The sequence below is a fragment of the Eptatretus burgeri genome, chromosome 2 (genome assembly GCF_056783735.1).
Source record: "Eptatretus burgeri isolate ZD-2024b chromosome 2, Ebu_testis_v1, whole genome shotgun sequence".
In the NCBI taxonomy this organism is placed as follows: domain Eukaryota; kingdom Metazoa; phylum Chordata; class Myxini; order Myxiniformes; family Myxinidae; genus Eptatretus; species Eptatretus burgeri.
This window is the reverse complement of record NC_140962.1, coordinates 28,554,387-28,571,208: the sequence shown is the minus strand read 5'-3', so window position 1 is coordinate 28,571,208 and position 16,822 is coordinate 28,554,387. Positions and strand designations below refer to the sequence as shown.

The 16,822-nt window shown below is 44.0% G+C and overlaps 1 protein-coding gene across 2 annotated transcripts in view; it reads left to right on the top strand.

Annotated features, from left to right (window-relative positions):
* GBE1 (1,4-alpha-glucan branching enzyme 1) overlaps window positions 1–16,524 on the top strand; it is a 48,430-nt gene extending 31,906 nt beyond the window's left edge. For both annotated transcript variants that reach the window (XM_085852156.1, XM_085852148.1), the window contains exons 11-17: window positions 10,526–10,624; window positions 10,698–10,808; window positions 11,001–11,172; window positions 13,137–13,321; window positions 13,591–13,721; window positions 15,593–15,710; window positions 15,812–16,524. In XM_085852156.1, coding sequence (XP_085708282.1) covers window positions 10,526–10,624; window positions 10,698–10,808; window positions 11,001–11,172; window positions 13,137–13,321; window positions 13,591–13,721; window positions 15,593–15,710; window positions 15,812–15,862 — 867 coding nt within the window. In that variant the 3' untranslated portion in view covers window positions 15,863–16,524. The remainder of the gene's footprint in view (window positions 1–10,525; window positions 10,625–10,697; window positions 10,809–11,000; window positions 11,173–13,136; window positions 13,322–13,590; window positions 13,722–15,592; window positions 15,711–15,811) is intronic.
* Window positions 16,525–16,822: the final 298 nt, after the last annotated feature.

The following is a 16,822-nucleotide window of genomic DNA, read 5'->3' as shown; positions in this document are numbered from 1 at the left end:
CATACAGGGTGTAAAGGAGTGAAGCTGTAGTAAATAAATTACCTCATGTTAGTAAATAAGTTAACTATTATATGGAGTGCATCGCAGCAATAATAGGCTACATTATCTCCTCATGACTGTTTAAACCACCAATTTAGGTGCATCGTGGTTAAAAATTTGATTGTAGAAAACTTCGTCGTGAATTCACTTTGGGAGCTCAAAGTAGTAAGGTCACAAACAAAAAAACATTTCGGTTTGAAATATAGAGAGATGGACAACCTATTTTACTCTTCTTCAGCCTGGTGTTGGCTTCGTGGTTAGGGTGGCGGCTTGGGATCCTAGGGTCCTCAGTTTAATCCCCGTTGGCTGCTGAATTAAATACACCAGGAGGTTGACTCGGCCTGTCATCCTTCCGAGGTCGGCAAAATGAGCACCAGTGCACTGGTAAGGGGGAAGACCATCAAAGGTCGGCGGTATCGATAATATTGTAAGAAATGAAATATATCTCACCCATGATTGAATATTTCTGTGAAAGTGACCAGAAACCATTTGCAAAAATAATAATAATGGTTGCCAAGATTGCCGGCTCCACCCACGACGATATCTCCTCACTGAATTTTTCCATTGAATTCCCGTTTCTACCAATAATACACACTCCAAAAAATTTGTCATTTGAGGTGAGACATCTACGATGAAATTAATCAAACGTCTACGATCAAAACTCAAATCCATGATGTTCACTTGGTTCTTTGAAACTATACAATAAATGTATATTTGGTGAAGTTGGCTAAGATGGCAACCTTCTTTTTTTTTTTTTCTACACTCTTCACGTCTTCAGATGAGCAGTAAAAATACCTTTAAATCGATGTGTTTGTACTATGGTCGGTTTTTGAATGATTCGCGCATTTCAGAGGTCACGTGACTCCTCCATCGCCAATTTTACCGATCATCGTAAGGTCTTAATTGACTTATTTTTCACATTCGATTCTATGTTTGACGATCGGAGGTTACCACCTCACCAAATGTATCGGTATCCGAAAGAAAATGGGCTTTTTATGAAGCATTTTATATATGGATCTATCCTTGCTGAGATGGTGGCAGGTGGCAGCTCGTGTATTTATAATTTATGAATTGTGAGAAAAAGTGTTTAACACCGCCAATTTATGTGCATTGTGGGAAATAATGTGATCCTATAAAGTTTTGTGGCGATTAACCTCAGGAGCTCAGAGGAGTAGGGTCATAAACAAACAAAGATTTTGCTTTCATATATATTGTTGCGGAGGGGAGTCGGGGGGGGGGGGGGAGCTACCTCAGGTTCCCACTTGACTCTCCGGAATCACAGGTCATTGCACACGAATAACTCAGTGAAGTGGCGGGTCACTAATCGACCCTGAATGCCAATAACTCGACCACGTGACTTGGGGTCCTCCGTCTAATGGATACCGGTTACCTTATGGTCATGTGATCTAATTACTGGGGGACACGCCCTCGGTACGCTTTGTTCAAACTGGATCACCTTACCAGATCAGATGCAGCCGAGCGTAACTGTCCAAGAACGTACCGGCTAGAAAACAGATCATTGGGGGATAAAGTCCTGGCTCAGCTTGGATACGGACCATGCTGGAACAATGAAGGAAAAGACGAAAACGTGCTGGGAACATTTCTATACACAGCATTTATTTACACTCAAGCGAGGAAAGGTATGTGGCACAGTGAATGGGGTTTATTATTACGTACAGCAGGGATAGCAAGGAATTTGTGGAGTATGCCAAAAGGTAAGCAATTTACAAAAGCAGACACAGCAGACTGATCCCATTAGAACTTCTACAATCTTAACTTGTTCTATGATAGGTGCCAACACACACACACACACACACACACACACACACACACACACACACACACACACACACACACACACACACACACACACACACACACACACACACACACGATTAAATAGCCAGAAGGAAAGGGAACAGGTGAGGACTAATGGCCTCACAATACCTGGCGCAGTCGACTGACCAACGCAACCCAGTTCGCTCCATGGGACGCTCCGCTTGAGCGATCCCACCTCAAGAGTGGGCGCGTTATCTCCTGCTTAATCACTTTGCTGGGGCTCGTGGAAACATGTGCTCCGCACTGGTCCCAAAAGAACGTCTGTCGCCCACCAACCCCGAGTGTGGATGCAGCAACAGGCAGACAACGAGGAGCGGTTAAGAGAGGGCGGAGATGAGAGGCGAAGGAGAGGGCGAGGAAAACAGGCCAAGACGAAGGCGAGGCAGACAGGCAAAAATATAGGGTGTACGGCTTCGCGATCCGCCTTTTTATAAGCCCCAGGCAAAGGGTGGCGTGACGACCCGAAGCAACGTGCCATGACCCGAATCACACTTCCTTATTGGCCACGGCGGTCATAGCCCCGCCCTGCCAGGCTCCCGGGGCTGAAAGCGGTCTCGTGCGCACATCCGGCACGACACGGCCTGGAGCCCCGCACCGAACTCCCACCGTCCCTCATCCTGCTGTGTTCTGGTGACTGGATGAGGGTCGTGTCGGTCCCGCGTGCCCATTCGGGGCATCCCGGCGAGATGCGTTTGGTGCTGTTAACGTGCTTGGCTTGTCCCCGCAATACGCGGTCCGAGTGGCCTGGGCCGTGCAGCACGCCTCTGTTTGGTGGAGAATTGTATTGATGAGGAGGCGCGGGATGGTTTTTCCCATGTGCGGGAGATGTTGGTGGTCGAGGTGGTGAGTTTTTGGTGAGTGAAGATTGAGCAAGGTGAGACGCCGTTGTAAATTGGCGCGCACATTTTGATGAAAGGGCGCGCCATGTGTGTGCCAGGCAGCATCTTTGTACGTGGTGATTCTTTCACAGGTGGCTGCTTGGGTGTGTGTGTGTGTGTGCTTGCTTGCTTGATTTGTACCATGAATAAAAGGAAGGGGTTGGATGGAAATCAGGATTGAATGGAAGATGGAGATATAATTGGACCTCGCGATAAGACCCACGCAACGCACTTCGTCCATTTAACCCACTCGACATGAGGCAAAGATCTGACTGCACGAAGACTAACGAAATAACTGCCTGGGGATCACTATGTTGGGTGCCGTTGCCTTAGAGGCATGTGGTTTTGCAGAACTGCAACAATATACAGATAAGGTCCCACAGTTGACAGTGCATGTCAGAGCAGGAACTCTACCATGAAGTCCAAGGAACTGTCCGTAGAACCTCGAGATAGAATTGTGAGGAGGCATAGATCTGGGGAAGGGTACAAAACAATTTCTGGAGTGTTGAAAGTTCTCAAGAGCACAGTGAGCTCCATTATTAGGATAAGGAAAGAATATGGAACTACCCAGACTCTTCCTCGAGCTGGTCGTCTGACCAAAAGGAGTAACCGGGCAAGATGGACCTTGGTCAGGGAGGTGACCAAGAACCCAATGATCCCTGACAGAACTACAGAGTTCCTTGGCTGAGATGAGAGAACCTGCCGGAAGGACAACAGTCTCTGCAGCAGTTGGACACTAGACTGTTCTACACTAGATGACTAATGTTCCACAACTTCATGGACAGATGGCCTGAGCTGCACATGGTAAAACCATCAAGTTTATCTGAGCTGTTAGAGCACGTTCTGCATCAAAAGAATCGGAAACAAACTACTTCAAAGAACGGGACCATATTCTAACTAAATACAATTGAAAGAACAAACCACGGCTTATCTATAATGTAGATGAAAAGGGCATCAATACAAGCCACCTAATTTTGTTGCAGGTGGAGGATATCAACCACAAGCTATCATGGCTGAAAGAAACGAGATTTCCCATCATTGGAGTGATTAATGCACAGGGAAAATCAGATACCACCTTTTTTTGTTTTTCCCAGGCAACGAATGGTGCCAGACTTGATGCAGGGGAAAACTGTTGGTGCTGATGGAATCCTGGCAGATAGGATGGTCATATTCCCAGATTTTGAGAGACGATATAATGCAGGAACATTTCATTAAATATGTACAATGTCGGGATGCTTCAGACACAATACTTGCCCTGCATGATGGTCACAGAAGCCACGGAGCTCTTCACCTGATAAACTGGGCCAAGGAAAATAATATTGTGCTGCTTGTTCTTCCTTCGCACTGTTCCCATCATCTCACAACCTATGGATGTCAGATGTTTTGAGCACCTTCAGCTGAAGTATAACCAGGAATGTTTATCTTTTGCACGTGCTAATCATCGTAGAGTAACGAGGTATGACATGTATGGATTGGCTTGTAAAATGTATGCAGATTTGGCACAACAGGGTAGGTCTGCAGGAATGTTTTCGGGTGGTAACACCCCATGAAGATGAACATGGAGACGAATTTCCATCGATCAAAGTTTTACTCCATATTGGATGCACCCTTCCCTGTAGGCTCCTGTGAGGTTCAACAGGTATTTTCTTGCCTGCGGCACCTGAAGACCTACCTCAAAGATTCCATGTGAGAAAGTCATGTGGCATCTCTGGCCCTCATGAACATACACCATGACTTCCACATATCCCCACATGATGTTTGACATTTTCATTCGGAAACACAAGTGCCATCTTTTCCGAAATAGCATCATTTATGAGTAATAAAATAATTCACGTTCCGCCGTCCTATCTGATCTCTTTTGTGGGGAGAACCCCTTGCCATAAGCATTCCCAACCTCTGCGTATGGCGGTGCCGGGCTTCGCTCAGCAGTCGGTCAACACCATCATCTCAATACTAAGAGTGTGCACAGGCCTTTTTTTGGGCAAGTTCAGGCAACTCAGGATCGGCTGGGCAAGTTTGCCACTTTGGCCCATTAGCCATCGTGAATCTGCTGAACTGTTGGGCCTGGGAAGAATGCAACGAACTGCAGAAAACTTCCAAAAACGCTGGAAATGCAGTTTACGATCAATTTCTCAAAATTACCTGGGGAAGGACACCCACATCCCGACCCCCACCCCCTCCCGTTCAATACTATAGACTGGTTCACCCCCACCCCTTTAGTCTGGAAATTCCTGGATCCGCCCCTACAGGGGGTTTAATACTTACTGATGCAGGGCATTTCAGCTTTTCATTTTTAATTAATTTGCAAAAAAATTCCAAAAACATGTCTTCACTTTGATGGTTGTTATCTCCATTTGTCGGTTTCAGAAGGTGGGAGGAAGTTCTTCCAGAACTCAAAATCTCCATCTCCTTTTTCAGTGAAGGATGATTATTCTGAACCAAATTATCAACCGGTTCATGAATCTTTCTCCTTCAGTCAGTCCCCCATGCTTCATGCACAGAATACGCTTTGCAGTGGAGGATGATTTCCTTCTCTTCATTAAATCTCCACCAATTCGTCTGGAACTTAGTAGTTGTTGGTTGTAGAGCAGGTGACACCTTTTTAGCTTTGAAGTAGATCTGTCTTATTGTGAGGCAGAGATACCTTTCCTCACTGGAGAAGATGCTGTCATTTTCCTTTTCAGCACACATTCTGGCTGCTCAGTGTGGCCACACATACTTCGGCCTCAGCCGACGAGGGGTCTGTGTCCATTTCGTCCTTTTCTGTGACTGATTGTCATTGACTTTTTTTTTTTGTTGGCGGGTGTGTGCGTGCGCACGCATCCATAACTCCAAAACCATAAAACCATGAAACCTTGCAGCCTGAATCTTTGCATGCATACCAAGAAAACTCCCTTTTTGAAGATAATTAACGACTTATATAATTATATCCTTTATCATGCGCATCTTCGGACACCTCGCTTCCTCTTAATGGGGGCTTAGTTCACCATTTTTGTTTTTGGCCTACTTGGTTAACAATAATGCTTTGATTTGGAACAGGCTGCAATGATTTCTTAGCGCTATATTTTTTTTGTTGTTGTGGTCCCCCCCCCCCACTTACCTCACTTCTATCATGCATACGAATCACTGGATACATTGCAATGCTTTTAAACGCCGGGAAACACCAACTTTTGTGGCTTTATTTCATTTCCGCACATGCCCTAACTTCTAGAATCTTTTAAATTAAGCCGTATTACAAAATTTCTAAGCTCCAAAACTGAACTTTGCAGCAGTTCCGACTGCTTTAAAAAAACTTAATTTGTCCAATTCGGACATCGTTTCACATTTCGGGCGTCTCCGGAAGCTGTTTATTATTACGGATTGGTGATCTCTAATCACTTACCAAGCCAGCTGTTCCTTATCGACTTTTGTTGGAGTGTTTCCTTGAGTGCTTAGCCATTTTGTGAGCGCTCTATAATATTCCCACAGTCACTGAATACTGTATATCGATCAACATGAACAAAGTTCAGGAGCCATTCTTCTGCATTTGACCCACGTTGTTCTGCGGTGCATCGGACGGTGGCTGGCTCGCTGAAAATGTGCAATGTTATATTGTTGTGGGGCCGAGTTTCGGTGGTGAGCACGACCGCGAGGCGGAGCAGTAGCGTCGGTTCCACTGAACACCCGGAATTTAGATCATGCTCCTCGGAGAACTCCGAAAGGCACGGGTCCCTTACAGGACAGTGAATCACCAATAATTCGGCTGCGTGGAATAAGGTTAATTGCCAATTTCAATATACCTAAGTATCCACGCGGCAAAGCTACCGGGGAATTCACACTCTCGGCAGGCCTCGAGCGGAACGAGCCATTATCGTGCTCGAACCGTGCGTAATCCGAGCAGATGGTTACCAAGGCCTGTCGGTCCAAATGAACAATTTACTGCTTCGCTGTTTCTCAGCATGCACCATGCTAAGCCAATGAAAGAAACACAGAAACAAGCTAATACATTGAACAAAAGGGATATTTATTTACAATAGGCAGGGAGGGAACACAGAAGAGCAGAGTTATCTGACTATAAGAAATGCAGTCAATGTACAAGCAAAAGCACTTGTACAGTTGCTACTTAAAGACGGGCCCACACACAGACACACACACAGAGAAATGGACCCGCCGGGTCTTTACTGAAGGCCTCCAGCTCGAGGACAGGTGAGCTAGAGACCAGAGCCTGTGCTTGGACCTGTCCACCTCGTGTGGTTTTCGACAATCCGGTTCGGTGGGACTCGAACCCGCAACGCGATGCCGCTCCAAGCACCAGGTACCGCGCTCTCCAACCGGCCACACACCAATCGACCAAGACCAAGGAGAAGATCAGAGGTGACGATGATCCAGCTCGGCGGGACTCAAACCCATAACACGATGATTATGACCACCACTACCACGACCACAACCCTTAGAATCGTTCCAAAAAGCTCTCAGTCTGGCGTTCCTTATATTCCTTTTTCCTCCGGGGTGAGCAAATCGCTGTCTGAGGTGCTCTCCACCCTCATTGGACGGGGTGCCGTGGGAAAGGTCGTTCTCTGTGGCAATCTCAATCCCATTGGATGGGGTGCCGTGGGAAAGTTGCTCTCTGTGGCCTGATTGGACAAAGGACACGCCCCTGCCTTCCTGGGTGGAGTCCCGGTCTGAAGCGATTGAAATCTCCGCCCACGTACGTGGCCGAACGCACGTGGGCTATGGTGTCAGTGTGTGAAGTGAAGGAGGTTTGTTGTAAACGAGACTCCGCAGCGCACACATGTAATTCCCGTTAGACACAAGTAGGGGGCCCTAACTATAAACACACACTAACCGATATAACTGTTCTCGAAGGACTTGAATGTTGAGTGCAGTAAGCTTCCAAATTCGTAACAATATTACACCACATTTCCCCTTTTTGTACGATCTTCTTTCATTATACGACCCTTCACTTTGGCATGGATAAATGCATATAAAAAAATTAAATGTTTCTTTATAAAAAAAGATTTTTCAACTGTTTTGTTGGAGTGCTTGATTAAACCACTTGGTGCGTGCTCTTCAAGCTTCGCCGCCGATACCGCTATTCGATACTGGAGTTTTGAAGGCAAAATCAATTGTATGATTATGAGTAGAAAAAAATGTTTTCAGTTGTGACAGCAATGAATTGCCACATCATGGCAGGATAGTCGAGAGGAACACACGCTCACTCTAAGCTGTCTGGCCTGGGTTTAAATCCCACCCCAGCTATAAATTGTCATTCTGGTATTTCACAGGCAGGGTGATTCATCAATGTGTTTGCCGTCTCTCGGATGGACGTTAAACTGGATGTCACATCTGCTGGAATCCCCCCTCCCTCTCTCACCCTTTTCTCTCCTCTCCCCTCTTCCTCTCTCACCCCTTTCCCTCACTCTTCTCCCTCTGTTATGGGGACTGTTGAGGACTGGCTGTTTGTTAATTTTTTTATTTTAAAATCGCTTCCACATAGTGCAGCATGTACCAATCAAATTCACAGTGAGCCGACCGGAGGGGTACAAAGGTCGCTGCACGTGCAAGCACGCATCTGTACAGGCAGGCCTTTTCCAGGAATGCAGCGTGGGTTTTAAATGCCGCCGCCCGGTTTTATATAGAACTTGGTGGTTAAAAAGAAAATGTGTGGGCGCGTTTTATTGCCCTTCCCTTCCCTTCCCCTCACGCTTTCCTCCTCCAAAATCTACTCCCCTCTGCACCCCCCATTGACAACTTTAGGCGGTGTCCACGTGCTGTTTTAATGTACCTCATTCTTTTCAATCCTGTATTTCCCCCCCCCCTTTTCTCCATAAGTCTCCCAACCAAATGCAAGTCCAGAACATCATCCCCTCATGCTCACCTCCTCCCAAGCCCACTCCCCACTTCCCCCTTCCCTCCTCTCCCCCATCCTCCTCACCCCCTCTCCCCCATCCTCCTCACCCCTCTCCCTCCCGCCCCTCTCCCCTCCCGCCCCTCTCCAGAGTGTACAGCAATGTTTGGTGAGGCGTCGCTCTCCCCACCTTCCCTCCTTGCCCTTCTCTCTCTCCCTCATTCCCCCCCCCCCCACACCCCATTAATATTCCTGTCAGCAAAGCGACGGGTTGTATTTGCTCATGCATAATATGTCGAGTGTAATATGTATGTGTGTAAATCACGATTCATGTTTGGGTGCATGTGTTTGTGCCGCCGCCACCGGTCATCGTCTCCACTCGAGAGTCGCTAACGCTGAACGTACCCTTCACCATTCCTGAAGCATCCATCTTCACCACAGCAAGGAATCATGAATCTTCTTCTTCTTCTTCTGCTTTCGGCTGCTCCCGTTAGGGGTCGCCACAGCAGATCATCCGTATGATCCGCATAGTGATTTGGCACATGTTTTACGCCGGATGCCCTTCCTGACACAACCCTCGTCGCCTCTTACGACACAGGGATATGGTACACCTATTTTAACCGGGGTATACACCGGCCCAGTACACTGGTACTCATTTCGCCGACCTCGGAAGGATGACAGGCTGAGTCAACCCCCTGGTATATTAATTCAGTGGCCCAACGGGGCTTGAACTCAGGACCTTTTGGATCCCAAGCCGCTGCCCTAACCACTGCGCCAACACACCAGGCTCAAGGACTCATGAATCATTGGACCAAATCATCTCCTCATCCGTGCTGCACCCAACGGAGCCTTCCCCGGTACTGGAGCATCAATCTTCCCCACAACAAGGAACCACGATTCATGAACCAAGCTGTCTCCTTATCCATGCTGTACTCAATGAAGCCTTAGCTGGTACTGAAGCATCAATCTTCCCCACAACAAGGACCCACAATTCATGGACCAAGCTGTCTCCTTATCTGTGCTGCACCCAATGGAGCCTCCTTAATGGGGTATTTTGTGTGGATCGGTGACAAAAATTTTAATTTAATAAATTTTATATTCAGGCTGTAACCCACCAAAATGTGAATAATTTCTGAAAGCACTTTAAGGAGAGGGTGATGTTCAAAATGCATCTTCCCCAACTGAAGCAGAGGTGTGCAGATGTTCGGATAAAAGTGATTATAGCAGAGTTGCTTCTTGTGCACAGAAACAGGCTGTATCACTGTATAAATATTTGAAATGTGAATTCCTGAAAAACTGCCCAGAGGCCTATATCTTTAACCCATACTCACAGAGTTCCTCAGGGTTCGAGATTGATTTAGTTATTGCTGTTCTATATTGCAATGTGCTATCTCTACAGCACCAAGATGGTGGTTTTGTCATCTGATCCAATACTTCCCAATGTATTGCAGAAGTTAACAGCTCTCGTAACATGTTTACTGCTTTTTTCTGCTTGAAACATAAACACTTTGCTTTGTGTACCATGAAGTGTGAAGACTGAAGAGAACCGTTCACAAATTGAATTTTGACCTTTGTAGGATCAGGGGTGGATCCAGAGGGTGGTCGAGAGGGTTGCGAATCCCATCTTTTACTGATGAATACCCAAAGAGTATGTACACTTGGGTTCACACGAGCTGATGCCCATGTGACCATGATGTACACCACTCCATTGAAAACACAGATGTGTACAATTGGCTGAGAAACATTGCAATCTGACAAACCTTAACCAGGTGGTGGTGCAATCACCCCATCCCTTTCCCAATCTTCCACCCCAAGCACAAATCCTGGATGCACCCTTGTGGATGTATATTTAGAGAGACTGAACTGGATATGTTAAAGTCCATTGATTAAGTGATGTGCACTAGTGATCTGGTCATTCTTAAGGTCTTTATGTCTGTTCCAGGAGGTGTCTGGAATGCCAGCTCTATGCCGCCCGATTGAGGAGGGAGGCCAAGGTTTTGATTACAAACTTGCAATGGCAATTTCAGACAAGTGGATTCAGGTAGAATTTTTGGGTCTTGGTGGAGAGGTGCCTGATTACCTGTTGGTTATAATTTGTGTTTTATTCATTGCAGCTATTAAAAGAGAAAAAGGATGAAGATTGGGACATGGGAAACATTGTGCACACGTTGACTAACAGGAGGCATGGAGAGAATTGCATCGCATATGCGGAGAGTCATGATCAGGTTAGAATGAGGACACTGAATCATAGTGGGAGTAAGTTTTGGAAACAAATGCAAAGTGCGCACCAGGGGTGGGAGGGGCAGTGGAACATTAATTTGTACTCTTGAAAGTTATTTTAAAGTATAATCAGAGGTTATGGCTGTTACCAAAGACTATTTAAAAATAAATCAATAATTTTGCTGCGTTCTTCTCAGGCATTAGTCGGAGATAAGTCTCTGGCTTTTTGGCTCATGGATGCTTCCATGTACTGGGACATGTCTGTGACCAATGAGGTATCGATCACCGTGGTACGTGGAATCGCCCTGCACAAGCTCATTCGGCTCATCACTCATGCATTGGGTGGAGAGGCCTACCTCAACTTCATCGGCACGTCACTCGACCCAGCTTTGAATCATCCACCCACCACACTTCGTTATTGCAATGACAGACCTTCCTGTCTCTAGACAAAGCATGTATTTGTATGCAAGAGTTTGCTATGTACAATCAAACATCATTCGGCCATGAAAACTGAATGCTGATCAATTGTCATAAAATGAAGACGTTTTGACAAAAATTTGAAAAATATTGTAAATGTATATAATAGACAGCACTGGGTGATTAGTTTTCAAAAAGACTTGCAGAAGGTTCCAAAAAGCCATAGTAAAGACTTTCCACCTTAGATCAAGATTGCTATCAAGGTTTAAGTGTTTACTTAAGGCTATATATAAAAAATATATATCTTGATCATCTGGATTTTTATTAGTTTTTTTTTCCCAAGATTGCCACCAGATTTTAGTACAAAATGGCCACTGACCTTTTCATTCAAGTCCCCTTCATGGTTAATGCACAGAAACATTTATGAATAAATAGAAAATGATCACATCCTACACATACAGTATCTACATCTACTTGTTATGGTTTTATAGTTGGCTGGTGTGTATCCAATTTAATTAACTAAAAATACATTGTGATTCTTTTTTATTGTTCGAACCAGCAAAACTACATCATTACAGTCATGCATCAGACATGTCAGTTTTTTTTTCTACCCCCAAACAAATATGACGTGGGTCATATACCCAACATGTCACTAACACACTCACGAGGCCGATTTAAAAAAAAAAAAAAAAAAAAAAAAAAAATATACAATCCACACTTCAAAACAAATGTATTTAAAAATATAGCAACATACAAAAAAAAAATTCACACTTTGTGCATATTCAAATTATTCGTTATGCCATCTTTCTGTGTAGATCAACATTTATTTAACTACACATATTTATGCATGTGGGATGTGGACTCACCAGCACTGTTTGGTTTTGCTCTTGTATGGCCTCTCCCTGGTCCAACTCCCCACAAGCGAAATCGGAGAACGTCACACAGTGAGTGCCGCCCATCAAAAATTGTTCTCGCATACCATGGCTTCAGGACTTTAGTTCCCATCCGAATATGCAAGCACATGAAAACCATCTTCACAAATAAAAAGCATCATGGAAGCGGGAAACGGCACGACAATGGAAAGCGCAGTGAGCAGAAAGTGGCAGCACAGCACTCAGCGCTGTGGCTCGGTTATTAAAAAAAAAGATTAATTCAGGAAATGGTGCAGGTTGTGCATGAAGATGTGGATTTTGTTTTTTCAGGATGTTTGACAAAATAACCAAAAAATAGGAGGCGGCTTCAATAAAAGAAGCGGGTGGGGACGATCAACTGGTGTTTTGGGGGGTTTTTTTTGGCCTAATCCCAAGTGTGTTTTGATTCTGTTGTGCATGTATGCTCACTACCTACAATCAAAACGTTTTCTCTCCACCACCGAAAGTGGTCGGATGTTATGTTTTCACTCGTGTCTATTTGTTTATCTGTGAGAAGGATATTTCAGATTGTTGAAGGATTCGGACGAAACTTGGTGGACAGGTTGGGTGTGTGAGGAGGACAAATTGATGAGATTTTGGTGAAGAACTGGGTCCAGATACTATAGTTTTTCAAGTGCTTCTTCACCATCAAGAGATAGGGCCAAACATGATATATAGCACGATATTTCAAACAGTTGATTGATTCTGACAAAACCTTGGTGGATGAGTTGGGTAGGTGACAAGAACAAGCAGATTCGATTTTGGTTTAGGTCCAGATCTAGATCCAGCCTATCAGTGGGAAACAAAATGTAAACTGTTCAGCCTGGCGGAGGTATGTGATTTACCAAATGCCGTTCGAGTTTTGTTCATGAAAGAAACATAACATTTTAAAAATAAATTTGTGCATTAGTAATAAATTAAATGGGCATAAATTGCACACATAAATGGCCTTTAAACTGACTTTGTGAGAAGCCCTCTGAGATGGGTCTGTGCCTCTTACTGCAGGAAATGAATTTGGACATCCAGAGTGGCTGGATTTTCCACGTGCTGGAAACAACGAGAGTTTTCATTATGCGAGAAGGCAAATGCACCTTGCTGATGATCATGGTCTTCGGTACCAGCACCTCCAGAATTTTGACATATCTATGAACCACCTTGAAGAGAGGTTCGGCTGGCTTGCATCTCCCCCGGTATGCAATAGGGGACCCAGGTGGTTTATTGTGGAGAGCCTGAGCACCCTTTTAGTGGGAGTATGTGGATGTTTGTGAGATATTGGCACATCTTAAAAATGAGTATTTTGGTTGATGAATATCTGTGGGTCGGGCTATCTTGATGCTCTTTGGTTTTATTAATTTAAATACACTACTTTCCAAATTTGGATAACAGTCTCCTTCTGGAGTGACGTTGTTTCATTGTTGTCGTCACCACGATTGAACAATTGGTTATTACTTTTTATCAGGCATATGTGAGCTGCAAACATGAAGGAGACAAGGTGATCGCATTTGAGCGGGCTGGAATTCTATTTGCCTTCAACTTCCATCCAGCCAATAGCTACACTGACTACCGTCTTGGCATTCACCTGCCAGGAAAGTATCCTTATCATGTAACAAAAAGTAACTTGTTATTCCCGCGCTTTCGAAGAAAAGCGGGAATATTGTGATTGTCTCCGCCGTCCGTCCATCCGTACGTACGTCCATCTATCTTACCCTGTAACTCCTACACCGTTTGAACTAGGAACTTGAAACTTTGGGACATTGTAGATATATGTATGGGGAAGTGCACAACACTTTCGGATTTTTGATATGACCCCAAGGGGCTGGGCCAGAGGGGTTGGGGTCATGGGGGGCGTTTTTTTTTTTTTGGTTTGTTTTTTTTATTGTCATAGCTTCTTGAATCAAACATTCATAAGTTGTACATTTAACAACATATTTTTTTAAAAATGATGATCAGAGGGTGCTTAGCGGATAGGGGGTCAAAATAGCTCCTCCTACACTGTTTGAGATGGGAACTTGAAACTTTGGGACATAGTAGATATATGTATGGGAAAGTGCACAACACTCGGATTTTTTTAAAGTGTATTTACCATCGTACATGGTAAATTCTTTTATAAAGAACTTACTTATGTGGCCCCCATGAGAGACAAACAGTCACAGGTTTTACTGTATTTATCTAATTGATTATGAATAATTATTATAATTAATATCATACACAGTTCATTCCTATGATTAAATTGATGCACGGTTCTATATTGCTGGACAGTGTTAAATTAATGTTTCATGAAATGTTGACATGCTTGCAATGACTTCTGATTTAGTAAACATAGCAAGTCTTTGGTCATAAAGCACATCAAATAGAAAAGAATAGTCAATCCATTTTGCTATCCCTGTGTCATAAGAGGTGACCAGGGTTGCATCAGGAAGGGCATCCGGCGTAAAACATGTGCCAAATCACTATGCGGATCATACGGATGATCCGCTGTGGCGACCCCTAGCGGGAGCAGCCGAAAGAAGAAGAAGAAGAGGAGGAGTCAATCCATTTTGCAAGATAAAATTTCACCTAGCGTTAATGGGACAAAGCAGTGCGCACGGGAATATGCGATGGTGTGCCATCGACAACGTAGTTCTCGTTTCAGGTTATTTTTATCTCCGTGACCAAAGGTAGACGGAGGTTGTATTCACCCCTGTTTGTTTGTCTGTGAGCAGGATATTTCAAAAATTTGTGGACGGATTCGGATGAAACCTGTTGGACTGGTTGGGTGTCTGACAAGGACGAATTTATTTGATTTTGGTTCAGGTCCGGATGCAGATTTGGCCGATCAGTGGGATACAAAACATAAGCTGGTCAGCCTGGTGGAGGTATGCGCCCTACTGAGTGTCATTCTAGTTTTATACTGAGTGAGTTGAGATGGCCTTTTAAATATTGAATACGATCAAGGCAGAATTTTTTTTTTTTTTTTTTTTTTTTTTTGCCACCACTCCTTTCTCCATGCATGATATGTATATGGCGCCTGACCAGGTAGGTTCCAATTTGCCTTCATAAACTAAGTATACCAATTGTTGGTTCAAACAGGTTACCATATTGTCACTACATTTTACAACTACCTTAGCAGCCCGACCTCTTCCAATCTGGGCGAAGTCCTCCCCCCACCCCAAGTCTCAAGAACTGACTGATTCGGATTGACATTTGAGTGAAGGTAGTGGGAATTTGTAATTCGGCCAAGGTGCCGGTGATAACTTGCCAACTCTTTGTGAAAGACCCTGTGGAATCTTTCCCAACCAGCTTGTACCTTATCACTGCATTCACATTGTGTGTAAATTGCCTCACTATGTTTGGCTGAACAGATTGACAAAAGTTTTAAAAGTGCTTATCAGTTTTTCACTTTCCCTTCAATGAGGGAAGTGTGTATAGCAGAAGTTACCATATCTTATCATTGTTTACCATGATGACAAAACAACAAACAGATACCATCTGGTGCTTGACTCAGACTCTGAGATTCATGGAGGGTTGTTCCGTCTTGATCACAGCATCGAGTACTTCACAGAAGAAATAGCTGCTGGTGGAAGGAAACACTCTCTTTTGGTAACAGTCACACTCGTTTTGCTCCAAGTTTCACTCAACCTTTTGTTTTACATGAAGACATCAATCTCGTTTCTAACCTCCATCTCCTGCCATTTCTACAGGTGTACCTTCCAAGCCGCGTTGCCATTGTGCTGGCACTCAAACAAGATTAGCAATTTGCAACAATGTAGGCATTAGAGTTATTGTGTCATGCTGAAAACTGGAACAAGAAAGAAGTTGTGAAGCTGCCTTTATCCTACTTGCTCATTGTTCTGATTGAGATGCAATTTAATCAACAAATATGGATCATGCTAAAAGTGCACAGTTACTTGTCAGTAATGAGTAGATGTTTTTCCTTTGTTGTTTTTGTTTGCTTTGAGGGTACAAATGGCTGCGCTGTGCTTGGGATACAACAGGGGTATGATGGTCAAAATGTCCTCGTTTTGCTGTTTTGTATCGTACAAATTTCATTGATCAGTGTTGACAATAACATTTAAACAGAAAAAAGCTGTTTGTTTATTTGTTCTGTGGGCTCTCGTGGCAGTACTCTATACTCTCGTCTGATATTTCTGCCATCTACTTCATACCTGTTTACTTTCTTCTTACCTTGAGCACATGAGACTTGAGTGGTCATCTAGCCACTGGTCATGTAATTATTTTAACCTTATTGTTCCATGTCAAGAGGTAATCCATTTTTTTTTCAATTGATGCTGCTTCTCTTCCAAAAGTACGACACCTAATTGTACAATGGAAATTGAAGATGATGTGCCAAACTTTGCAAAAGCATTGGATTTGAGTGGAGTGCTGTTAAAATAAATGAAAATTTGCTTCAAAATTGTTGAGAAACATGTAACAGCCATTCATGCAAATGGTATTATGGACGTTTTGAGACAATCATTCGGTTTTGACATCATTGGATGTCATTATTGACTTGTCTTGAACCTTACATTCCATGGTGTGTTGCCAGCAGCTCCATTCTAAAGTCGTGTTTCGTTTGTGTAAAACTGCCATTACAGACATCCTCATTTTGTGGTTAAGAAATGAGGATTTAAAAAAAAATTATATTCTTTGACAATCAGGGTATAATTGGGAGGAGGAACTGAAAGAGTAGTAAAAGGGATTGTGTTGGAAAA